The 18,571-nt window shown below is 41.3% G+C and overlaps 1 protein-coding gene across 1 annotated transcript in view; it reads right to left on the bottom strand.

Annotated features, from left to right (window-relative positions):
• Positions 1-18,571, bottom strand: part of CUNH9orf84 (chromosome unknown C9orf84 homolog) — a 100,760-nt gene that overhangs the window by 23,933 nt on the left and 58,256 nt on the right. Inside the window, exons 16-21 of the mRNA XM_018569949.1 lie at positions 15,719-15,897; positions 15,603-15,625; positions 14,467-14,561; positions 13,230-13,341; positions 5,674-5,795; positions 2,317-2,410 (exon numbers count right to left, since the gene is read on the bottom strand). Coding sequence (XP_018425451.1) covers positions 2,317-2,410; positions 5,674-5,795; positions 13,230-13,341; positions 14,467-14,561; positions 15,603-15,625; positions 15,719-15,897 — 625 coding nt within the window. The remainder of the gene's footprint in view (positions 1-2,316; positions 2,411-5,673; positions 5,796-13,229; positions 13,342-14,466; positions 14,562-15,602; positions 15,626-15,718; positions 15,898-18,571) is intronic.

Here is an 18,571-nt window from a genome sequence, read left to right as displayed (position 1 = left end):
GGGAGGCAGGGCGGCAGGGAAGGAGTGGCACTATCTCAGGGGGGGCGGGGCAGGAACGCCAGGGCCGGGTCACAATAACGACCCTGGCAGTTCCAGTGTCTAGGGGTCAGGAAGGCTGAGTTACTGAATACACCTGTGTGGTGAAAAACAGCCTGTGTGGCAAGTAAGTTGGAGGATTGTGACTGTGAGAGAGAAACAGTTGGGACTATTCTGAGAAAGAAACAGACAAAGACAGAGAACCGGTGAGTCAAAACAGACAGACACTGAAAGTAAAAGCCAAGAACCTGAGTCTGTGTTCTTTTTGCAAGTACTGTGTGTACGTTATGTTGAAAAACCCCTACGAGGGAAAACCTGTGTGGACGTTTGAGTTTTTGTGTCAACAAAAGTGGGCAAAGAAGCACTTAAAAGAAGATTTAAGCGAGTGGAAGTGTTCTTTATTAAATATTTCAATACAATCTTTTTCTTGCAGCAACTAATGAAATTCCGGCTATCATTTCCCTCTGCAGTCAATTAGTAAAGGGAGGAAACAGGTGACTGCTATGTCAACTCGGGCACTTTTCCCTAGTTTTTATATTGGAGGCCAGATGTGGTTTACCTAAGAGTTAACTGCTATGCGGATGAACCAATAGTTTGTATTAACCATAGCAGAGCCACTGTATTTACAGGGGGTTTAAGTGATACTGGGCCCATACAATTGAATGGTACCTGCTTAGCCGACTCCTACATCTGGAATACTGAACTGGAAGCCCCTGCATATTTCTCCTGAACACATTGATCATTACTCTGTGAGCTATCTGATAACATCAACTTACAACATTGTTGGGAAGCTATCTGAATATGCATTAATGACACGTACAGATTGATAACATCATCATGTTGTGAGTGATAATGCAATCATACTCCTGTCCCGGCCATTAAAGGTGCATTCTTTTTCTTTCCCCCACTCCCTTGGCTTGTGCTGCCAAATCTATGTTATGGTTCCAATATGTCTTATTCTTCTTTGATGGAATTTGGATTAGTAGCGGCTATTAAAACATGTGAAAGGCACTGTGTCTAGTTGAGGCCTTAGATATGGTGTGTAATAGAGAGGCATGAGACATTGCACATTACAGTTAGGTCTAAGGTAATATGTGTGAACCACTGAGTATAATAGAGAAGCATACATTGCTGCATGTAGAAGTGTGATGTTCTGCATGAAAAGGAGAGAAGAGGTACCTTGTGCATTTGAGAGCCTTGAATAAAGTCTATGTTGCTATAGATATGAGAAAGGAAAAGGGCAGCGGACAAAAGAGAAGGGAGGGGGGAAGCAGCGCAGGTAAATCACACAAGTCTGCTGCCTGGTCAATCAAAGTCCTCAACCGAAGGTGGTACAGAGAGTTAAATGAGTAGAGGTGTGAAATTTGTTGCTGTGAACAATGCATAGAATTAACAAAGCTTCACATACCTTATCGGGTGTTTATTTCTTTAAGGGAGGAAGAAAATAAATGATTTGCCCCTTTATTGTTAGATAAGATTGGTTTATATAGGGCGAACAGGATAGTGTTGGCCTCTATAGGTGATCTGCTATACTCTTTACAAAGTAAGCTGTGCCTACTTGGGAGCTGATCTAACTGGTCTCCTCTTCTGCACCCTACCTCTTGTGTATGCAAAAGTCAGTGACTTTCCTGTGCACAGCCTTCCCTCCTGCATTCACTTCCTATGTGCAGGAAATCATTGACAACTGGAAATGTAAGATTGGGGGATCGTGTTTAGCAAAGCTCTGTTGTGTTAAAAATTATATCAGTATAAAATTACTAAATTGTAATCCTGAAAGGTGAAAATTAAAATTTTTAGTTGTTTTCAGTAAAACGGCCACATATGCAGGCATCTAGGCTTATTCAATAAACACTGCAGAGAGTCAAGTGCTAAGTACAAAGATCCCAGCATAGGGCACTACTTGCCTGTCTGAAAAGCACATCTGTCAATGAGGATTTGTCATTATTGACTACTGTGTGGCTGCTGTAAAATATGGGCAATCAATAAACGCTGAAACCACTGAAGCGATGTAAATAGACCAGAACATGGGTATCTAGACCTAGTAACACCTAAATGCAGAATAATCATGAGAGGACATTCTATTCTTTGCAGTACCCCATATTAACTCTTCTGAATCCAATTTACGTCCAACACAAAATGATTACAGATCGCTTGCTTCAAGAACAGCACTTTGTACTTGGCGTTTTGCTCCTTGTACGTTTGTATTGAATGAGCCAGGTAATCTCCGTTCTTTCTATAGTAAGAAGTCCTAAAATAGGATACCTTTTATTTTTTTCTTACCTTAATTTGCAAGTCCTCTGATTTTGACAAATATGCAGTTAGAGCTGCATAGACTAAAGCAACATTGTGTAATGTCATTTCTGAAAGATTGTACCTGAAGAAGTAAAAAACCCCACAGGATTAGTGGATCCATAAAAAAGTCTAATAAAATGTTATCTAGATTTTTCTAGTCGCTCTGTCGAAATGCCACTAACATCAATAAAAACTTCACACAGAATCTAACATTTTCCCACTCTATCCAAACCTACTACTCTTTATTAACAGATCTAATTAACCCAATATAAACTATAGAAGTTTTAAGTTTAGGCAGGATTTATCTTTTTTTATATTGAGTGCTTTTAGAAGACTTATGAATGGTTGTTATGATGGTAACCACATATGGTGGTTGTTTACAAAAAAAATGTAAATGCTATCTGCCTTCACCACAGTAAGGTCTAGGGCTGGGCCACAACTCACACAGAACCTAACCCTTCATCTGTAGCTTACTTGCTACTACACTTAATGTTAGGACTACTCAACAGCTCTACTGATGTATCTGATCAAAGATATGTGTATATATAGCTATAAATAAAGTCTGGAGACTCATTGTGTTAGGAACATGAATACTGTATATGTCTATAAACACATTCAGAGTTGCACGGATATTAGGTGTGGTTGGGCTATTGGAAGAAAGGATAAAAGCAGTATTAGGGAGGACTTCTGTGGAAGGTTCACACTATATGCGGCGACTGACATTTTCCAGCAACCGAACAATGCCAATCACCCCTAAGGCACATAGAAAACAATTGTTTTCTATGTGACCCATTGACACCACAACTTGGGTGTGATGTGTGGTCTGCTGCAAATAAATGCAGACATGCTGCATTGTTTGCAGCACACTGTGTCGCACCACACATTACCGCAGTGCAGTACACTGCGTTTCTTTGTGGGGGCCTCAATTGAGTTTACCATTTGCACCCTCCATATGAAGAAAAAAAAAAGTTGTGCATCACACTGTTGACCCACCAGACCTGTCACACTACACTAGCCCACCTGCTAAAACTGAGCGTTTTATCAGGAGGGCTGCTGTGAACGAGCACTTAAAGGAGAACGATGAGGTGAGTGATTTTCACTCACCTCATAGTTCTAGCCGACCTGTAACAATGAGACTGTCACAGGTCGGCTCAGTAGATCGGGAGGTGAGCGAACATATACCGGCGTTCGCTCACCTCTCGATCCTGTCACGGCTCTCTGCCGTGACAGCGGAGGGGCTGGATTCCCCCCTCCCCTCTCCGATTCGCCAGCGCTGACTCTAGACCTCTAGATAGGCAGAGCCAGCTGTCAGTCACGCAGCTGGGTGGATCCCAGCACAATTGTCGGGATCCGCTTCAGCTGCGGTGTCTCAGTATACCGCGAGCAGCTGCTCGTGGTATACTGCGGCGTCTCAGTATGCAGCGAGCTACAGCTCGCTGTATACTGAGCCTAGGGTGACGGGAGGACGCTAGTTTTTTGTCCTCCCGTTACCCTAAGGAGAACTATGGGGAAAAGACTTAACCCCATAGTTCTCCTTTAATGTACTAACTCAGCTTCTCTTTTCAGTTTGCTCAGTTAGGCTTTGAAAATGAAAGAGAGAGGCTGATTCTTTGCCATTGGTGATTGCACCAGATTCTGTCTGCTCCAGTAGTCACGGCACCAAGCTCGCTCCCATGTTGGGCTATGATCTCAATACAAATTAGTAAACTAAACATGACATTGTAGTCCATCATGGGAGTAAGCTTGGACCGGTGGCTACTTTACAACACACACATGGACCATGGGGAACAAAAGTAGCCACCCTCCAGAAGGAAGGACAGTGTCAGCACCAATTCAGAGATGATTTGAGGATCTACAGCCGAGTGATGCACAAATAAGCTACATTTTTCTTAATAGTTAAAGGAGAACTATGAGGTGAGTGATTTCCACTCATCCCCATAGTTAGAGCCGACGTGTGACAAAGAAGGTTGGCTCTATTGATCAGGAAGTGAGCGAACACATACCTTCGCTCGCTCACTTTCCGATCATGCCCCTGCGGAGAGCGGTGACTGTCAGTCACTGCTCCCCGCAGGGATCCCCCCTTCCCCTCTCCGATCCTCCAGTGTTGACTGGAGGAACGGATGGGGGAGGGGGTGGGCACAGCTGGCTGTGCCTCTAGATAGGCAGAGCCAGCTGTCACTCACGCAGCTGGGTGGATCTCGACAGTATTGTCGGGATCCTTCCCGTCTGCAGCGCTTAAGTATATCGCGGGCAATAGCTTGCAATATACTGAGCTTTGGGTCACGGGAGAGGAGGTTAGTATATGTCCTCCCATGACCCTAAAGAGAACTATGGGGGAAAACACTTACTCCATAGTTCTCTTTTAAGGTACTTGAATGGATTTGTAAGATTTAACTCCTGAGTTTAGTGTCACTTTAAAGATGTTAGAAGGTGTATCCTAAGAAAACAATGTTCTTTAGAAACGTTCACCTCCAATCAGTGAGGTACTATGGCACTGGTGGGAACCATGAAAGGGCTAACTGGTTGTTTTGATATACCTGGAATGCATTCAGCTGACTCTGGGTTTAATTAGGCTTTAACAGCTTTTGAGAGATTATATCAGCCACATGTATAAGTAATGTATTGTTTTTAATATATCAGACAACTCATATATTTGCTCTGTGAGACAGAGTAGTAAAATACAAGGACTGTAAACCAGAAAGCAGAGTCTGTGAATGTAATTAGCAAATTTGGTTTCCCGTAATCCCCTACTAAATTAGTTTGGTGTGCTGCCTTGTATGCTTGTGATTCAAAAGTCACAGAATAGTAATAGCAATTTAAAGGGTTATTAAACTCTCAGCGTGTTTTTGAATATATCTACTGCTAGCAAGCAGTAGATATATGCAAAAACTTATTTTTTAAAAACCTTTTTAAACAGGTTTAAACTTACCTGTGTCTTCCCCGCTCGCTCCCTTTCTGAACATCTGAAGAGTCTCGGGCGGCCGCAAAAGATCTTGGGGCGGGAGCAAGCGCAGTTCAGATGTTTGGCCGGGAGACGAGGAGAGACACAAGGTAAGTCTATAGAGCAGCATGCACCCGCACAGACTCCGTGGGACATCAGAGGAGAGGAGGACGGAGGAGTCATCGCTGGACCGGAGACCCGCATCAGCGCTGGAGGGACAGCTAAAAACCACAGGAAAGGAGATGATGATCGGATTAAGAGGCATCATTTAAGGTAAGTCCTTACACTAACGTTGGGGGGAGGGAAAAAAATATCCTTAATGCCACTTTAAGTGGGGTTCATTTTTAAAGAACTGTAACCACATAAAATCGATTTCCTTTACCTTGTCTTCTGGAGATACTTACTCAGAGTTAAGTTTTTCTTTAGCATATAAGAGGACCCAGCAGCAGCTGTATTGCAAAGACAGAGCCACAAGTTTGAGGATCAGGTTCTCAGCTGACTTATCAGGAATCAGTCCTTCCAGACTCTAATTAAAATTGAATCAAACATAAGGCTTTGCTAAAATATTTTTATTTATGTTCCTATTTTAGAGAAAATTGCTCAAATTAAATAAACAACAAAGACATAAACAGAAGTCACTTAATGCATGCCATTTTGCATGAGACATAGCATGTACAACAAACTTACCTGCCTGTTCTTTCTTGGCATACTTTGGTGCCAGAATGAATGAACTACTGTGTGCATCTGTGTAAGTTACATTACTCTGGCCGTGCTGATTTAAGGTGCCCATACACCTTACAATTATCTGCAGATTTTCGGCTGCGAACGCGTTTCCGTCCGAAAATATGCCAGGGGATGTGAAGTGCACAACCATACTGTACAACTGGCAGATTTTCGTCTTTCAAGCAGGCTAGAAAATTTTCATCTAGTTGGACAAAAATCGACGGATTAGTGGCGTTTTTGTACAACAAAAATCTCAATTAAAACTGCACGTGTTCAAACGAAAATTTGGTCATTCGATCAAGGAAAATCGTTCAGTTAGTGGTGCTGACGAACAATAATCGTGGACTACTTTGATTTGTGCATGATGGGCTGTTTGAACGAAAATTGAACGTGGGTGCGATGTCAGGACAAAAAAAGCTGTACAATGGTTGTAAGGTGTTTGGCCACCTTTTTAGACAGACAAAGAAAAACCAAGAAAAAAAAACAGGCAAAGATGTCGGCGCTGGTGAGGGAGCAAGGGGAGGCGAGTTTACTTCCACTTTAACTAAAAACTAAAGCATGCTTTAATGAATTTTATCTGCAACTCACTACAGTTCAGCAGTAATGTGTATGGTTATGCAGATACTGTGCCACACAGGAGAACAATTGTCCATATTCAGCCAAAATGATTTTGTCTCTTTATTTCTAGAGAGAACGTAGAAGAGTTAGAATATTTTTGTATGTATCCTACAACTGGGAGATTTCACCTTTCTCTCTGTCTATATGACTATTTCAGACAGAACAGACAGTGTCATTCCTCCACTGGGGACACAGGAAGCAAAAAAAGAAACACCCTTTTCAGTAGAGTCAGAAAAGCTTAGAACCTGTGTACCCATAAGGATATTTCCCCTCATTTCTTGTCCAGGTAACGTGTATCAGGCAGAACATGAGGATATAGTGAGCATTTAGAATCTGGTGAAAAATCTCCTCAATAGGGACAAGTATTTTTAAAGTTCTAATCCTTCCCTACTCTATTTAAAGTGGACCTTTTCCCCCTTCCACTAAAAATCATATCAGCATGCAGCTCTGTTTCATCTTACAGTCATTAGTAAAACAAACATATTTTGTTTATACTTACAATTATGGTTTTTCCCCAGTCCTCTTAGGCATTAGTGACGTAACCCATGCCTAAGAGATGCATCCTGAAAAGGTTACAGATGGGCAATCTCATCTGTAAACTGTAAAATCTCGTGTGACCTCTGGGAAAGGCATTTTCCCCCCTGCAATGATGTGCATGGCCACATGTACTAGTCACATGTGCCAGAGCTCCAGGAAGTAAAGGGAGATGAATTAACTTGCCCTTTGTGAAAATGGCCACTGTGAGAAGAATGAGGGAGAGAAAGAAAAATAAGGTATATAAAGAACACAAAGCCAGCAATTATCTAGAAGTATGTGTTTGTAGATTGTCATTACAAAACATTTCTAAAGGTGTATTTGTTGTTATTTTGAAGATAAGGTTGAAGATCCTTGAGGGAGAACAGCAAGGAGCTGATCTCCCTCCCTCTTCCTCCTTACGCCCTCCCAAGCCAATCCCGGGCCGCAGATGGGCTAGCGGATCCCGGGATTAAAGGTGAGGGGTCAGGAGGGGGGAGTGGTGGCACTAGCGAACATGTTCACATTAGAGGTGAGGAGATTAAGGGGGGATATGATCTCCATGTACAAAATGCTCAATGGTGATAGCAACATTGGCGATAAACTATTTAAAATGAACTCCGTTACAAAAACTAGAGGCCACCATCTAAAATTGGTGGAAAAAAAATTCCAGCACAAGGGGCGAAGGGGGTTCTTCACAGTTAGAGCGGTTAGGGTCTGGAACTCACTGCCACAGGCGGTGATTTCAGCAAATAATGTGGAATTGTTCAAGAAACTTTTGGACGATTTCTTAAGGGACCGTAATATACAGGGGTACAGGTACTCCTAGAATGAGATCCTAATAGGTTGGACTTGATGGACTAATGTCTTTATTCAACCTCAAATACTATGTATGTAACTATGTAACTATTAGAGAAGCCTATTCCCGCTATCAGTCACAAAGTTCACATACTCACTTCCATCTTAATTCACATTAATTTTTTATTGGATATCATTCATCAACATGTAATCAAATTAGAGTGTAAGTTTCAGATATACCATGTCTCCTGCATCAAAGCAAAGCAGTATTCACCCTAATATTGTATGGTGGTTTTAAAATGAGATCTATGACATCTTAGACAATTATAAGTCTAAATGGTTTTGCAGGTATTGTTGAAATTGCATATGTCAGGAACTGTAAAAACGATTGCTGGTACAATTGGAGAAAATGAAATGGATATCACATGACCACTTAAAGCTGAACTATATAAGGTACAAAATGACGCAGGTCTGTAATCACTAGTCCATCCTAAAATGTATATTTTACATGCAAGCAGTGTGTATCTCTGAATTTGACTTGGTATCAGCCTTCTGCAGTCTACTGTTCAGTATGTACAGCATCCCACAGAGGGAGAAGCAATAGAAAGAGCTAATCAGGTGTGCTGCAGTGCAAGGATCCATGCTGATAGCATGAGCTGAGTTTATCAGTGTGCTACTTCTCCTTTCACTTTACAGTCACAGGCTAGGTTGGGGAGGGGACCTGCAAGTTAAAATGAAACTGTAGAAAAGAAAAGTCCCGTGTTCTGCAAGACAGAGCTGTGTAAATCTAAGGACTGAAGCGATGGAAATAGAACTCCTCTCACAAGTAAAACACTCCTTAACTTGTGTATTTATCTGTTTGCCTAGAATTCAGATTTAAAGAAGAACTCCGGGTAACATTTTGGGGGTAGCCCCACTGCAAGGGTTAACTGCTCTTTTTGCTCTAGGGAGGAAAATAAAGTTATACTCACCTGGTCCTCCGAGCTGGCCAGCTGTGACAGCGCTCCCTCCTACCTGTCTCCACCTATAATCCAGCGATGGTATGTCCCTCGGTGTCCTCACGTCCTATACAGAATGATTCAGGGACCTTAGACCACTGCAGAGGAGGGAGAGTGAGGTGGAAGGGGTCAGCCTAAGAGTCGGCACAGGGGATCATGTCAGTATAACTTTTTTATTTTCCTCCCTAGACCAAAACGAGCACTTAACCCTTGCAGTGCAGAGGCAATCCCACTGCATAGGTTAATACACATTTTTCTTAGAGTTCTTCTTTAAAGAAAGCTATTACTCATAGCATCCCTGGTGAGTCTGCCCAACAGTCAGGTTGCAGGTGACTAATTTAATTTGCTTTTAATGGATTCCATGCTTTTGTCCCTATAGGCAACCAGTAATTATCAATAAAAATCTCCACTAGGCTACCCGGGTATAATAATTTTTATTAGGCTACCTTGACCTTACACTATATCAACCATGCTATTAGGAAAACTTCTCCACCGTACTACTAAAGATAAGCATTTGCGTTTTACACTTGGTTACCAGATACTGACACATTCATTTTACAATATGTTGCCAGAGTTTGGTACTACTGTACGTCCTATACACAAGGTGATTATTCAGGAACCTTAGACAACTGCAGACAAGGGGAACGAGGTGGAAGGGATCTGCCTAAAGGTGGCCATACACTTTACAACCATCGCAAGACTTTGCGATGGGTGTAAAGTAATTAAAAAAACGTACGATTTGCCCATCTTGGACAGGCAGATCGTACTTGCGATCATTGGAAGCCCGCCCCCCTGAGGCCCGTTCGGCATTTGTCTCCCGAGCATCATTCAAACCAGCCGAAAATCGGTTTTCTAGCGTGCTCCTTAAACAAAAGACGTGCGACTGTACAGTAGAAACGGTCGCATGTCTTCATTTACACTGCACGATTCTCGTACGATCGCGGGGTATGGGCACCTTAATAGTCGGCCTAGGGGATCAGGTGAGTATAACTTTTTAATTTTCCTCCCTATACCAAAACGAGCACTTAACCCTTGCAGTGCAGAGGTAATCCCACTGCATAGGTTTAATAAAAATGTTTAAATTATCAATAAAAATCTCCACTAGGCTACCCGGGTGTAATAATTTTTATTAGGCTACCTTGACCTTACACTATATCAACCATGCTATTTGGAAAGCTTCTCCACCGTGCTACTAAGGATAAGCATTTGCCTTTTACACTTGGTTACCAGGTACTGACACATTCATTTTACAATAAGTTGCCAGAGTTTGGTACTACTGTTAAAAAACACATTCACAGTGATACTTCTTTTATCTATGAAAATGAAACTTAGCAGGCAATGAGCACATGCAGATACAGGTACAGATACATACTGCTATCAGGATGATGTATTATTATAGAACATTATTAACTTGGCACACTTCCCACAGTATGGCACTGGAAGCAGTGTTTGCACTTAGACTATTGATAATACTATGGAATTTAATGATTAAATAACACCAATGAAAATTTGCAGATAAAATTAAATCTATAATACAAACTCCCTAACTCTCACGGTTCAATGGAATCATATTCTGTCCTGGACTGAACTCAATTGGAACAAAAACTATGTGTGCTGGCATAGCTGAAGGCTTACTACAGTATCTGGGCCTGAATTTTTAATGTTCTTGTCTTAGTGACAACTGCCCCCCTTATTTCTTATCCAACATTCACAGGGCGAAGAAATGAGGTGAAATTTCCCTAACAGCATCAAGGACAGCAATAATACCATAATAGCACTGTGAATCATAAACAATTACCTTTTTTCCCTTTAGAACCCTTTTTCTATCCGTCCTGCGTCAGCTTCCTGTCATTGCTCAGGGAAGGCTTCATCATGTTGACAATGGAAGAACATGTTTGCCCCATGAGCATCGGCATGGATGCTTATAGTCTCCACTGGAAGCACATGTGGCAGGTTGACCTACCACGAATTCTGTTGTGGGAGGTGTGTTGCACTTGAATGGCACCCTAAACACACCTCCCAATGCCGTGCGTTCCAGCTCAGTGCGATTTGGGTCATGACTTAATGACCAAGGTCAAATGTGGGTTACACAGTTGAGAACTACTGCACTAAAGGAATATGTTGTCCACACGCCAATCTGCTTCAGAATGTCTTCTTTCTTAACATTCTTGTAGCATAATCTAATTCAATGCAATGTTTCAGGACCACAAAGGGGCCTTTCGCAATTAATTGCCTGACGATGGTAAATGCTACTAGGACCAATCCAATCCAACAAGGATTGCATGTATTAATCCTTCCATGGTAAATGCTACTAAGACCAAATTTTACTGAAAGTACATGTCTTGAAGATTAAAATCTTGCTCAAATACAACAGGCTGGTAACATAAGCATCCAAACTGTTATATTGCAGCAACGGGCGTATGTAATAATTTGACATAGTGTTCATCAAATCCTATTTTAGGACAAAAAGATGAAAAGAATGTGCATGGGCCATTCTGTACAATGACGAATAAAGCAGTTACAGTGACCATGTTTAACTGTTAAAGACATAGTCCACCCTATGCGGGCTACGCAGCAAGTGACTGCACAGGAAAAGCTGTTTGCTGCCTGAAAGTACTGAAGGTGACTACAGCGGAGTCTTGTATGATTTTGCTATGAAAAGGGTTGTTGTCTAAAACTGCCAGAGGTGATTATTACCACAGTTTGTGCTACTCTTTTGCAATGAAAAGGGTACAGACAGCCTAATCTAACCTGCCATGAGTTTGTTGTGCTTTTTGAGGTGCAATTTAAATTCTTGAAATGACTTTAGCAGCTAATATTGGCAAAAACGTCATGCAGAAATGGTGATGCCGGTGATATTAGTAACTCCTGAGTCTATTTATCACAGTTTTACACAAGTCATTTATGTGATGTTTTCTTTGGCAGTTTTGACATATTTCATTGTAGCACATTCATTTGGGAGTGTATCGATATACTCTCACACAGTAGCTATTACAGGAGCCTAAATAAATAGTGAGCCATCGTGACTTTTACCAGAATCATTTATCTGATTCTTTTTCATTGGGGTCATTGCATACAACACTGATTGCTGGAAACATTTCTATCTTTACGGACAAAACATTTCACACCGGTAATGCAAATAAATATGAATCAAATATTCCATTCTAGAAGGTTATAAGGCATACTATAATATGGATAGGAAAATTAAACTGAAACCAGTAATTACAGTTATTACATGGAAAGTACAAATGCTATCATCATTCAGCAAGAAGGACAATTACTGGTTCTTCTGATAGCCTGAAATTGAATTTTTCTGTCGGTATACACTGCATGACATTTAAATATATATTCATTCATTTTCAATTCAGTCATTTTTAATTCCTCCTTATTTTTAATGGTCAGCTGGAATGGCACTAAAAATACTAAAACAATATGATATCTGGGACTAAAATGCAGTCATCAAAAGGTCTCTCACATTCAGCATTATCCAGACATTACCCTTTGGGCTCATAGGAAAGACACCTGTCCAGACACCCAATGTGTACATGCTCTGTGCATACTCTGGCTGTCATAGACACCTTCAGTCTGTAGCTGCCCCTCGGCAGTACTTGCTCTTTGACACAAGGTGCTCTTAGTTTTCCAAGGTTGATGATGCTCAGTGTACTTTAACCTGGAGGATTGAGCACATACTGTGAGTTCAGGGTGTCATGGCCACGCCAACTAAGTAGGCATCAACAGCAATTATTCACAGTGTACTGGTGCAGAGAGTTTAGCTGACACCACCACATCAGTGTTGATCTCTGCATAAGTGAGGACCGCCCAGCGTGGAGAAGAGGCAAAGAGGAAAAGGACCCTACAGCATTGCAACTGGCTTTAGCCCAAGAAAGGTAATTATTAAAACATCAAAGCCTTAAAATACTGGCAGTGGGGGCCACAAAGGGGAGGCTCCAATGATTTGTATGGGGAGCGCAGATCTTTAAGGGTTCCCTGCCCCCTTTACTGCCCTTGTAGCCTGATTCTTTCTTCTGCTACAGTGCCTTCATTGCATGAAGTAAGAAAAAAAATAGGAAAACTGAGATCCCAATCTAAAAGCAGTGGCAGATTTGAGAATCTGGGAACCCAAGTACAAACATTTTGTTAATGGTAACTACAGGAAATAAAAATAAAAATTTGTGTAACTTAGGCCATCAGCTTCTAGTAAACTGAAAAATCAGTTTTAGGCAGGCTGGCCTTTTAAATACAATATAGTGTACTATATATCAAAACAGGCTTTTGTATTGAAAAAATATATCTAACAATAAATAGTGTACCTGCAGTATGATGACAGTGGACTCATCTACAGTGATCACAGCACAGTTGTCAGCCTTTCCAAATAGCTGCAGAGATGGACAACACTCCCTTTCAATAAATGTCATATTATACCTGCAACAAATCAAATCCAGCTCATGAAATAAGAAGAGTGGAAGTCATTGCTGCATACTCATGAATTAGTTTAACCTGACAGCACACGGAAGTAAGATGGTTCCTTAGTCTGCCTATTAATTCAAATAACATAAATGCAGAAGAATGGGCTAAGGAGGAAATCATAACTTTAAAGCATAACTCTAGCCAGGAGGCGTATCTGCCGCAAGGACGGCACTTTCCAGGGGGGCAGCAAAAAACACCACCCCGAAACCAGTGAGGCAGAACCTCACCTGCCATTACTGGTTACTAGTGCCAATACTGGGCATTTTCACGAATACTTGTACTTGTGAAAATGCCCTGCTACCAAGCGCCAACTCCAGCACTTTAAATCTTTAAATCACAGCATCACTGCAGCCTTCTGAGGACCTTGTGGCACTGCTTACATTGCCAGCCGCATATTTCATCCTTCCAGGGGAACCCCACCACCCAGAACTGCCCGCTAAAGCCTCCGGAACCCTCCGGAACAGCTCTATTAGGACCCCACACAGCCCACCTTACACCATGCACAGCCAACCTGAGACCTTGCACAATCCATCTGATATGCTGCACTGCCCACCTGAGATGCTGCACAGCCCACCATAGACCACGCACAGCCCATCTGAGATGCCGCACAGCCAACCTGAGACGCCACAAGGACACCAGGTATTCCTGCCGCAGAAATTGATAGGTTCTTGACACAGGAATACCAGAATGCTCCATTTGAATGGGATCTTAAATGTGAACAGGGGGGTGGGAAGAGTTTAGAGTGCAAAGGTGAGTAGGGGGTGAGGTTTGGAATGCAAAAGTTAGCAAAGAGGGAGGTGTGGAAGTTAGCAGAGAGAGGGGTTTGAGGTGCAAAGGTGGCCAGAGAGGGAATGGGGGTCATTGTAAATGTCCACATTACATTGGTGATCAGTGTAGAATTACCCCCTTACATTGGTGGTCCATATAGAATCCCCCCTTACATTGATGAACAGTGTAGAATTACCTTTTATTTTTGCACAATACTACACATTAGTTATACTAAAATAAAATGTGTTTGATTGCAGTTTTCTTATATATTGCCTACTATGCATGTATATAATTTTAACTGCATTGGTTTACCTTGACTCTAGCAGATGTAGTATCTCTGGGTTATTTGTAAGTCCTTCCGATGACAGAAAAACATAAGGAATTTGAATGTGTAGAAGAAGCTCTTTCTCGCAGTATGTCGAGTTCTCTTACAAAAAAAATGAGCACAACAATGTGTTAACATTTTTAAAATGTTTTAAGAACAAAACATTTTGTAATCTATTCAGAAACCACCCTTCGCTGCCACTACACATTGGACACCAGCCTGTGTGCTAAAACAGTCTGTATTAGTGTGCTGGCTTGTGTGAATGAATCCTTACCTACCAGGCCTATTACTCCAGAGTGGGAATCCTATTATTTTTGTTTTTCCTATCCTAGATTAGCACCGTTGTATGTTTTATTCTCATGGGATTGTTGCAAAGTCTGAGTCATTTGTGTTTATGATAAGTAATAAGGAAATAACATGGTTCATTGGCTCCCTGGTTCCTATTGTGCATTACTTACGTATGTTCTTGCACATCGATTGCAATATTTTACAAAATGAAGCTTTGCATTTATTAAATTATACTTTATTTCAGAAATATGCATAGTGAAAGTGTAAACTTCCAAATGCTTACCTTTACCTCTAATCTGTATTTATGTGTTATTATACAAGGTATATAGCATCTTACATACAGTATAATTGAAATTAGTCTCCAGGTTTTAAAATGCAGCAGATTTTTGCAGAAGGAATGCAGAAAATTATATAAGTATACAAAAGTGGGAAGATAGGGGTGTGGTTAAGAAGGAGAGCAGGTGGGGAATCAGGATAGAAGGATATTTTTTGGAAGCCCTGGTGCTTCTGAAAGGTGTTGCACAAAAACACCCTTGAAGACTTCTACCCAATTATTCAATACAGTGGGTAATTTTTAATTTGTGATCATTATCAATGACAGTTTGCATTTACCAGTTCAAAAGGAATTGAAGGTGTCTTCCAATATCTAGCTATAGTGATTCTAGCTGCTGTAAAAGTCTATTTTTAGAAACACTAATGGATGCCAGTAACAAGAATATGAAGTAAACATCTGCATGCAATTTTGTTTAATTATTTTTAACAATACATTCACAGTCACTCACTAACCCTGCTTTGGTGTCTTTCTTTTTTTGTGTGTAACTATTGCATATTACACAAATAGCATGATTATGTCTTTCCCTAGCAACATTCTATGTTCTCATAGTTCCATGTAATACTACTGAAAGTAATGATAACTTTATTTTCTTATTTGAACATGTTTATATTACTTACCTATTATAGAAGGATCTGGAAACTGGCTTATAAAGGATACGTGTGGAACATTCAGGTCCTGACACAGCTTTAGCCAAACATCAGTGCAGTCATATTCAATAACAAGGGAGAAGTGAACCCAAGGAAAGTCACTTCCTATGTGCTTGTTATTTACTATAATGTAGGAAAATTTTCTTAATCTGTAAAATCAGAACACAACATATTAATTTGTGCTGAGAAGTAACATTGTTTTAGTGCAGCCTAATGTTTTTTGCCCTAGCTGGGTAACCTCTTGCAGTGTGCAGGGAAAAATGCAGGCTTGTGAGAACTTACCAAAAATAGCAAAGAAATCTAGGAGGATAAAGAAAAACTAAGGACAACCGCCACCTACATTAACACCCTCCTTAGCACCCAAAGGACCCACTGCTTGTCCCTCTAGATGGCTTTGGTGCAATGCATGTTGGGATTTTGAAAGCATAGTGAGCATTTTTAAAGCTGTCATAGGTCATTAGGTAGTGACACATCAGCTACACTCTATACCACTCCCCCACTGCTGCATTTTCTTAAATCAGCTAATATATCAAATAGTCCTATAAGCTAATTTTAAACAATTGAAAATAAATATTTAGACATTAAATGAGGCCTCAGCTGTTCTCCTGATGATAAAAGCTAAACTTCCTTATGTAATTTTATAGCTCAATACCTCAGGAAATGTTTTATATTGCCATTGGTAGTGCAGGTTCACACCTTGGTTTAGGTACACTGCATTGTATGTGCATTGCAGTTTACACGCATTATGTACTGTATTTCGCGCTCCATAAGGCGCACCGGACCATAGGACGCAGTGACTTCACTTGTATTAAACGAGCAGCGGCTCCCACTGTACATTTAGCTCTGCTTGTCAGGAGCAGGGCTGAATATACAAAAAAAAACTACTCGCTCCGGCGCCCAAAACTACATGTCCCAAGCGTTGGGCGAGAGGGATTCGCTCCATAAGACGCACAGACATTTTTGCCCCCCCTTTTGGTGGGGAAAAAAGTGCGTCTTATGGAGCGAAAAATACGGTATGTGTTACCATTTAACTCTATTCAATGCATGTTTTAAAGAAGAACTCCAGGATTTATCAAAATTTAGGTCTAGGGGGTGAAAATAAAGAAGATATACTCACCTGATCCTCAGTCCCCCCTAATTGCAAGACTGGTACCCACATCCTCTTTATCGTCTTTTATGAATGAACAATCAGTGCTATCAGGCCTAGTGTATGACACTTAGGGTTGCCACCTGTCCAGGATTCACCCGGACAGTCCAGGTTTTGAATGCTGTGTTCGGGTTTCATGGCATCAGAAACCCGGATACAAGATGTCAAGCAGACAGGGACAACCAAAATTAAGACTGGCCCCCCACTGAAAAACTGAAAACAGTCTCAACTGTGATATTTACATATGAATGGGCGGCGCAATTTACATATGAATACGCTACGACTTATTCTCCCAAACAAATGTCTGCGTGTCGCCTGAGTGTTCGGGTTTCGCTTGAAGAAAAGGTGGCAACCCTAATGACACTCCTCCAACAGCACTGATCATTCATTTATAAAAGCTCACTCTGTGTTTACACGTAGCCCTGGCAGATAGATAACATAGCCCTGCAGCGCCGAGTGATCTTTTATGAGTGAATGCTCAGTGCTGTCTGTGCTGTGTCATACCCTGTACTGGCCCCAACAGCACTGATTGTTCTTTCATAAAAGATCACTCAGGGCTATGTGATCCATCTGCTAGGGCTGCTTGTAAATACACTAGCCCGGAAGAGACATCATAGCCCTGTGTGACCTATTATGAATAGCACTGCCGGTCTCCAGAGCAAACCCTTCTGCCACAAACCAGCGATGTCACTCAGAACTCTGTCTCCTTGCTAGTGCATGGTTGGACAGAGGTGGTTAAACTGTCTGACCACTCTTCTTGGCAAAGGCAGGACGGATTCAAATGGGACTAAGTGCTATATGCCTTGAACCTATCAGACACACCCCCTGAGGTACATATAAAACTAGAAACTATTTTTAAACTTAGAAAGATGATTGTCGCTCATCTTACCCTGAGTCAGCAGGCATAAATTGTTTTATATATATATATATAAGTGTGTCTGCATTTTCCATGGAAAAAAGGCCCATGAGCACATTATAACAACGTTAGTCTTATCAGACATATTATTTCACTGGTAAAGTTTTATCAGCAAACATCTGATAAATTCTGTTGACCGTTTCATGGAAATGTAATGTCAGTCTCAAGCCAAATAACTGGCCTGCTTAGATAACTGGTTGATATTATTCTGTTAAACTTATCTATTTTGTGTTTCCTGTGTCTTCAAAAGAAAGCATTAAGTTAAAAGTGGACCTACAATCAAAGCAAAGGTCTTTCTATTTTAATGCTGCAATCACTATCTACATGGGCAAAACTGGTAAACCAAGAAAGGTTTGCTTACAAGGCCATTCACAACTCAGCCCCAGGTTACATCTCCAACCTCGTCTCAAAGTATCCCCCTAACCATCCCCTACGCTCCTCCCAAGACCTCCTGCTCTCTAGCTCCCTTGTCAACTCCTCCTGTGCTCGCCTCCAGGACTTCTCTAGAGTCCCCCCCATTCTCTGGAACTCTTTACCCCAATCTGCCCATCTATCTCCCACTCTGACTGCCTTTAGGCGATCCCTTAAGACTCATCTCTTCAGCTTTGCTATCCCAAAAGGACTGGTGTGCTGGTGACATTTCTACAATTTGTGTGTTTCAGATGTCTCAGAGACCCAACATTTCACAACATTCAATATTTAAAACAACATGAAAGGAAGCCAAGAACTAATGGTCAGCACTGGGATAGAACATGTTATA

This window comes from Nanorana parkeri, unplaced genomic scaffold (genome assembly GCF_000935625.1).
Source record: "Nanorana parkeri isolate BGI_ZX_2015 unplaced genomic scaffold, ASM93562v1 scaffold1432, whole genome shotgun sequence".
Taxonomy (NCBI): domain Eukaryota; kingdom Metazoa; phylum Chordata; class Amphibia; order Anura; family Dicroglossidae; genus Nanorana; species Nanorana parkeri.
The sequence above is the reverse complement of the archived record's forward strand: the minus strand, read 5'-3'. Positions and strand labels throughout refer to the sequence as shown.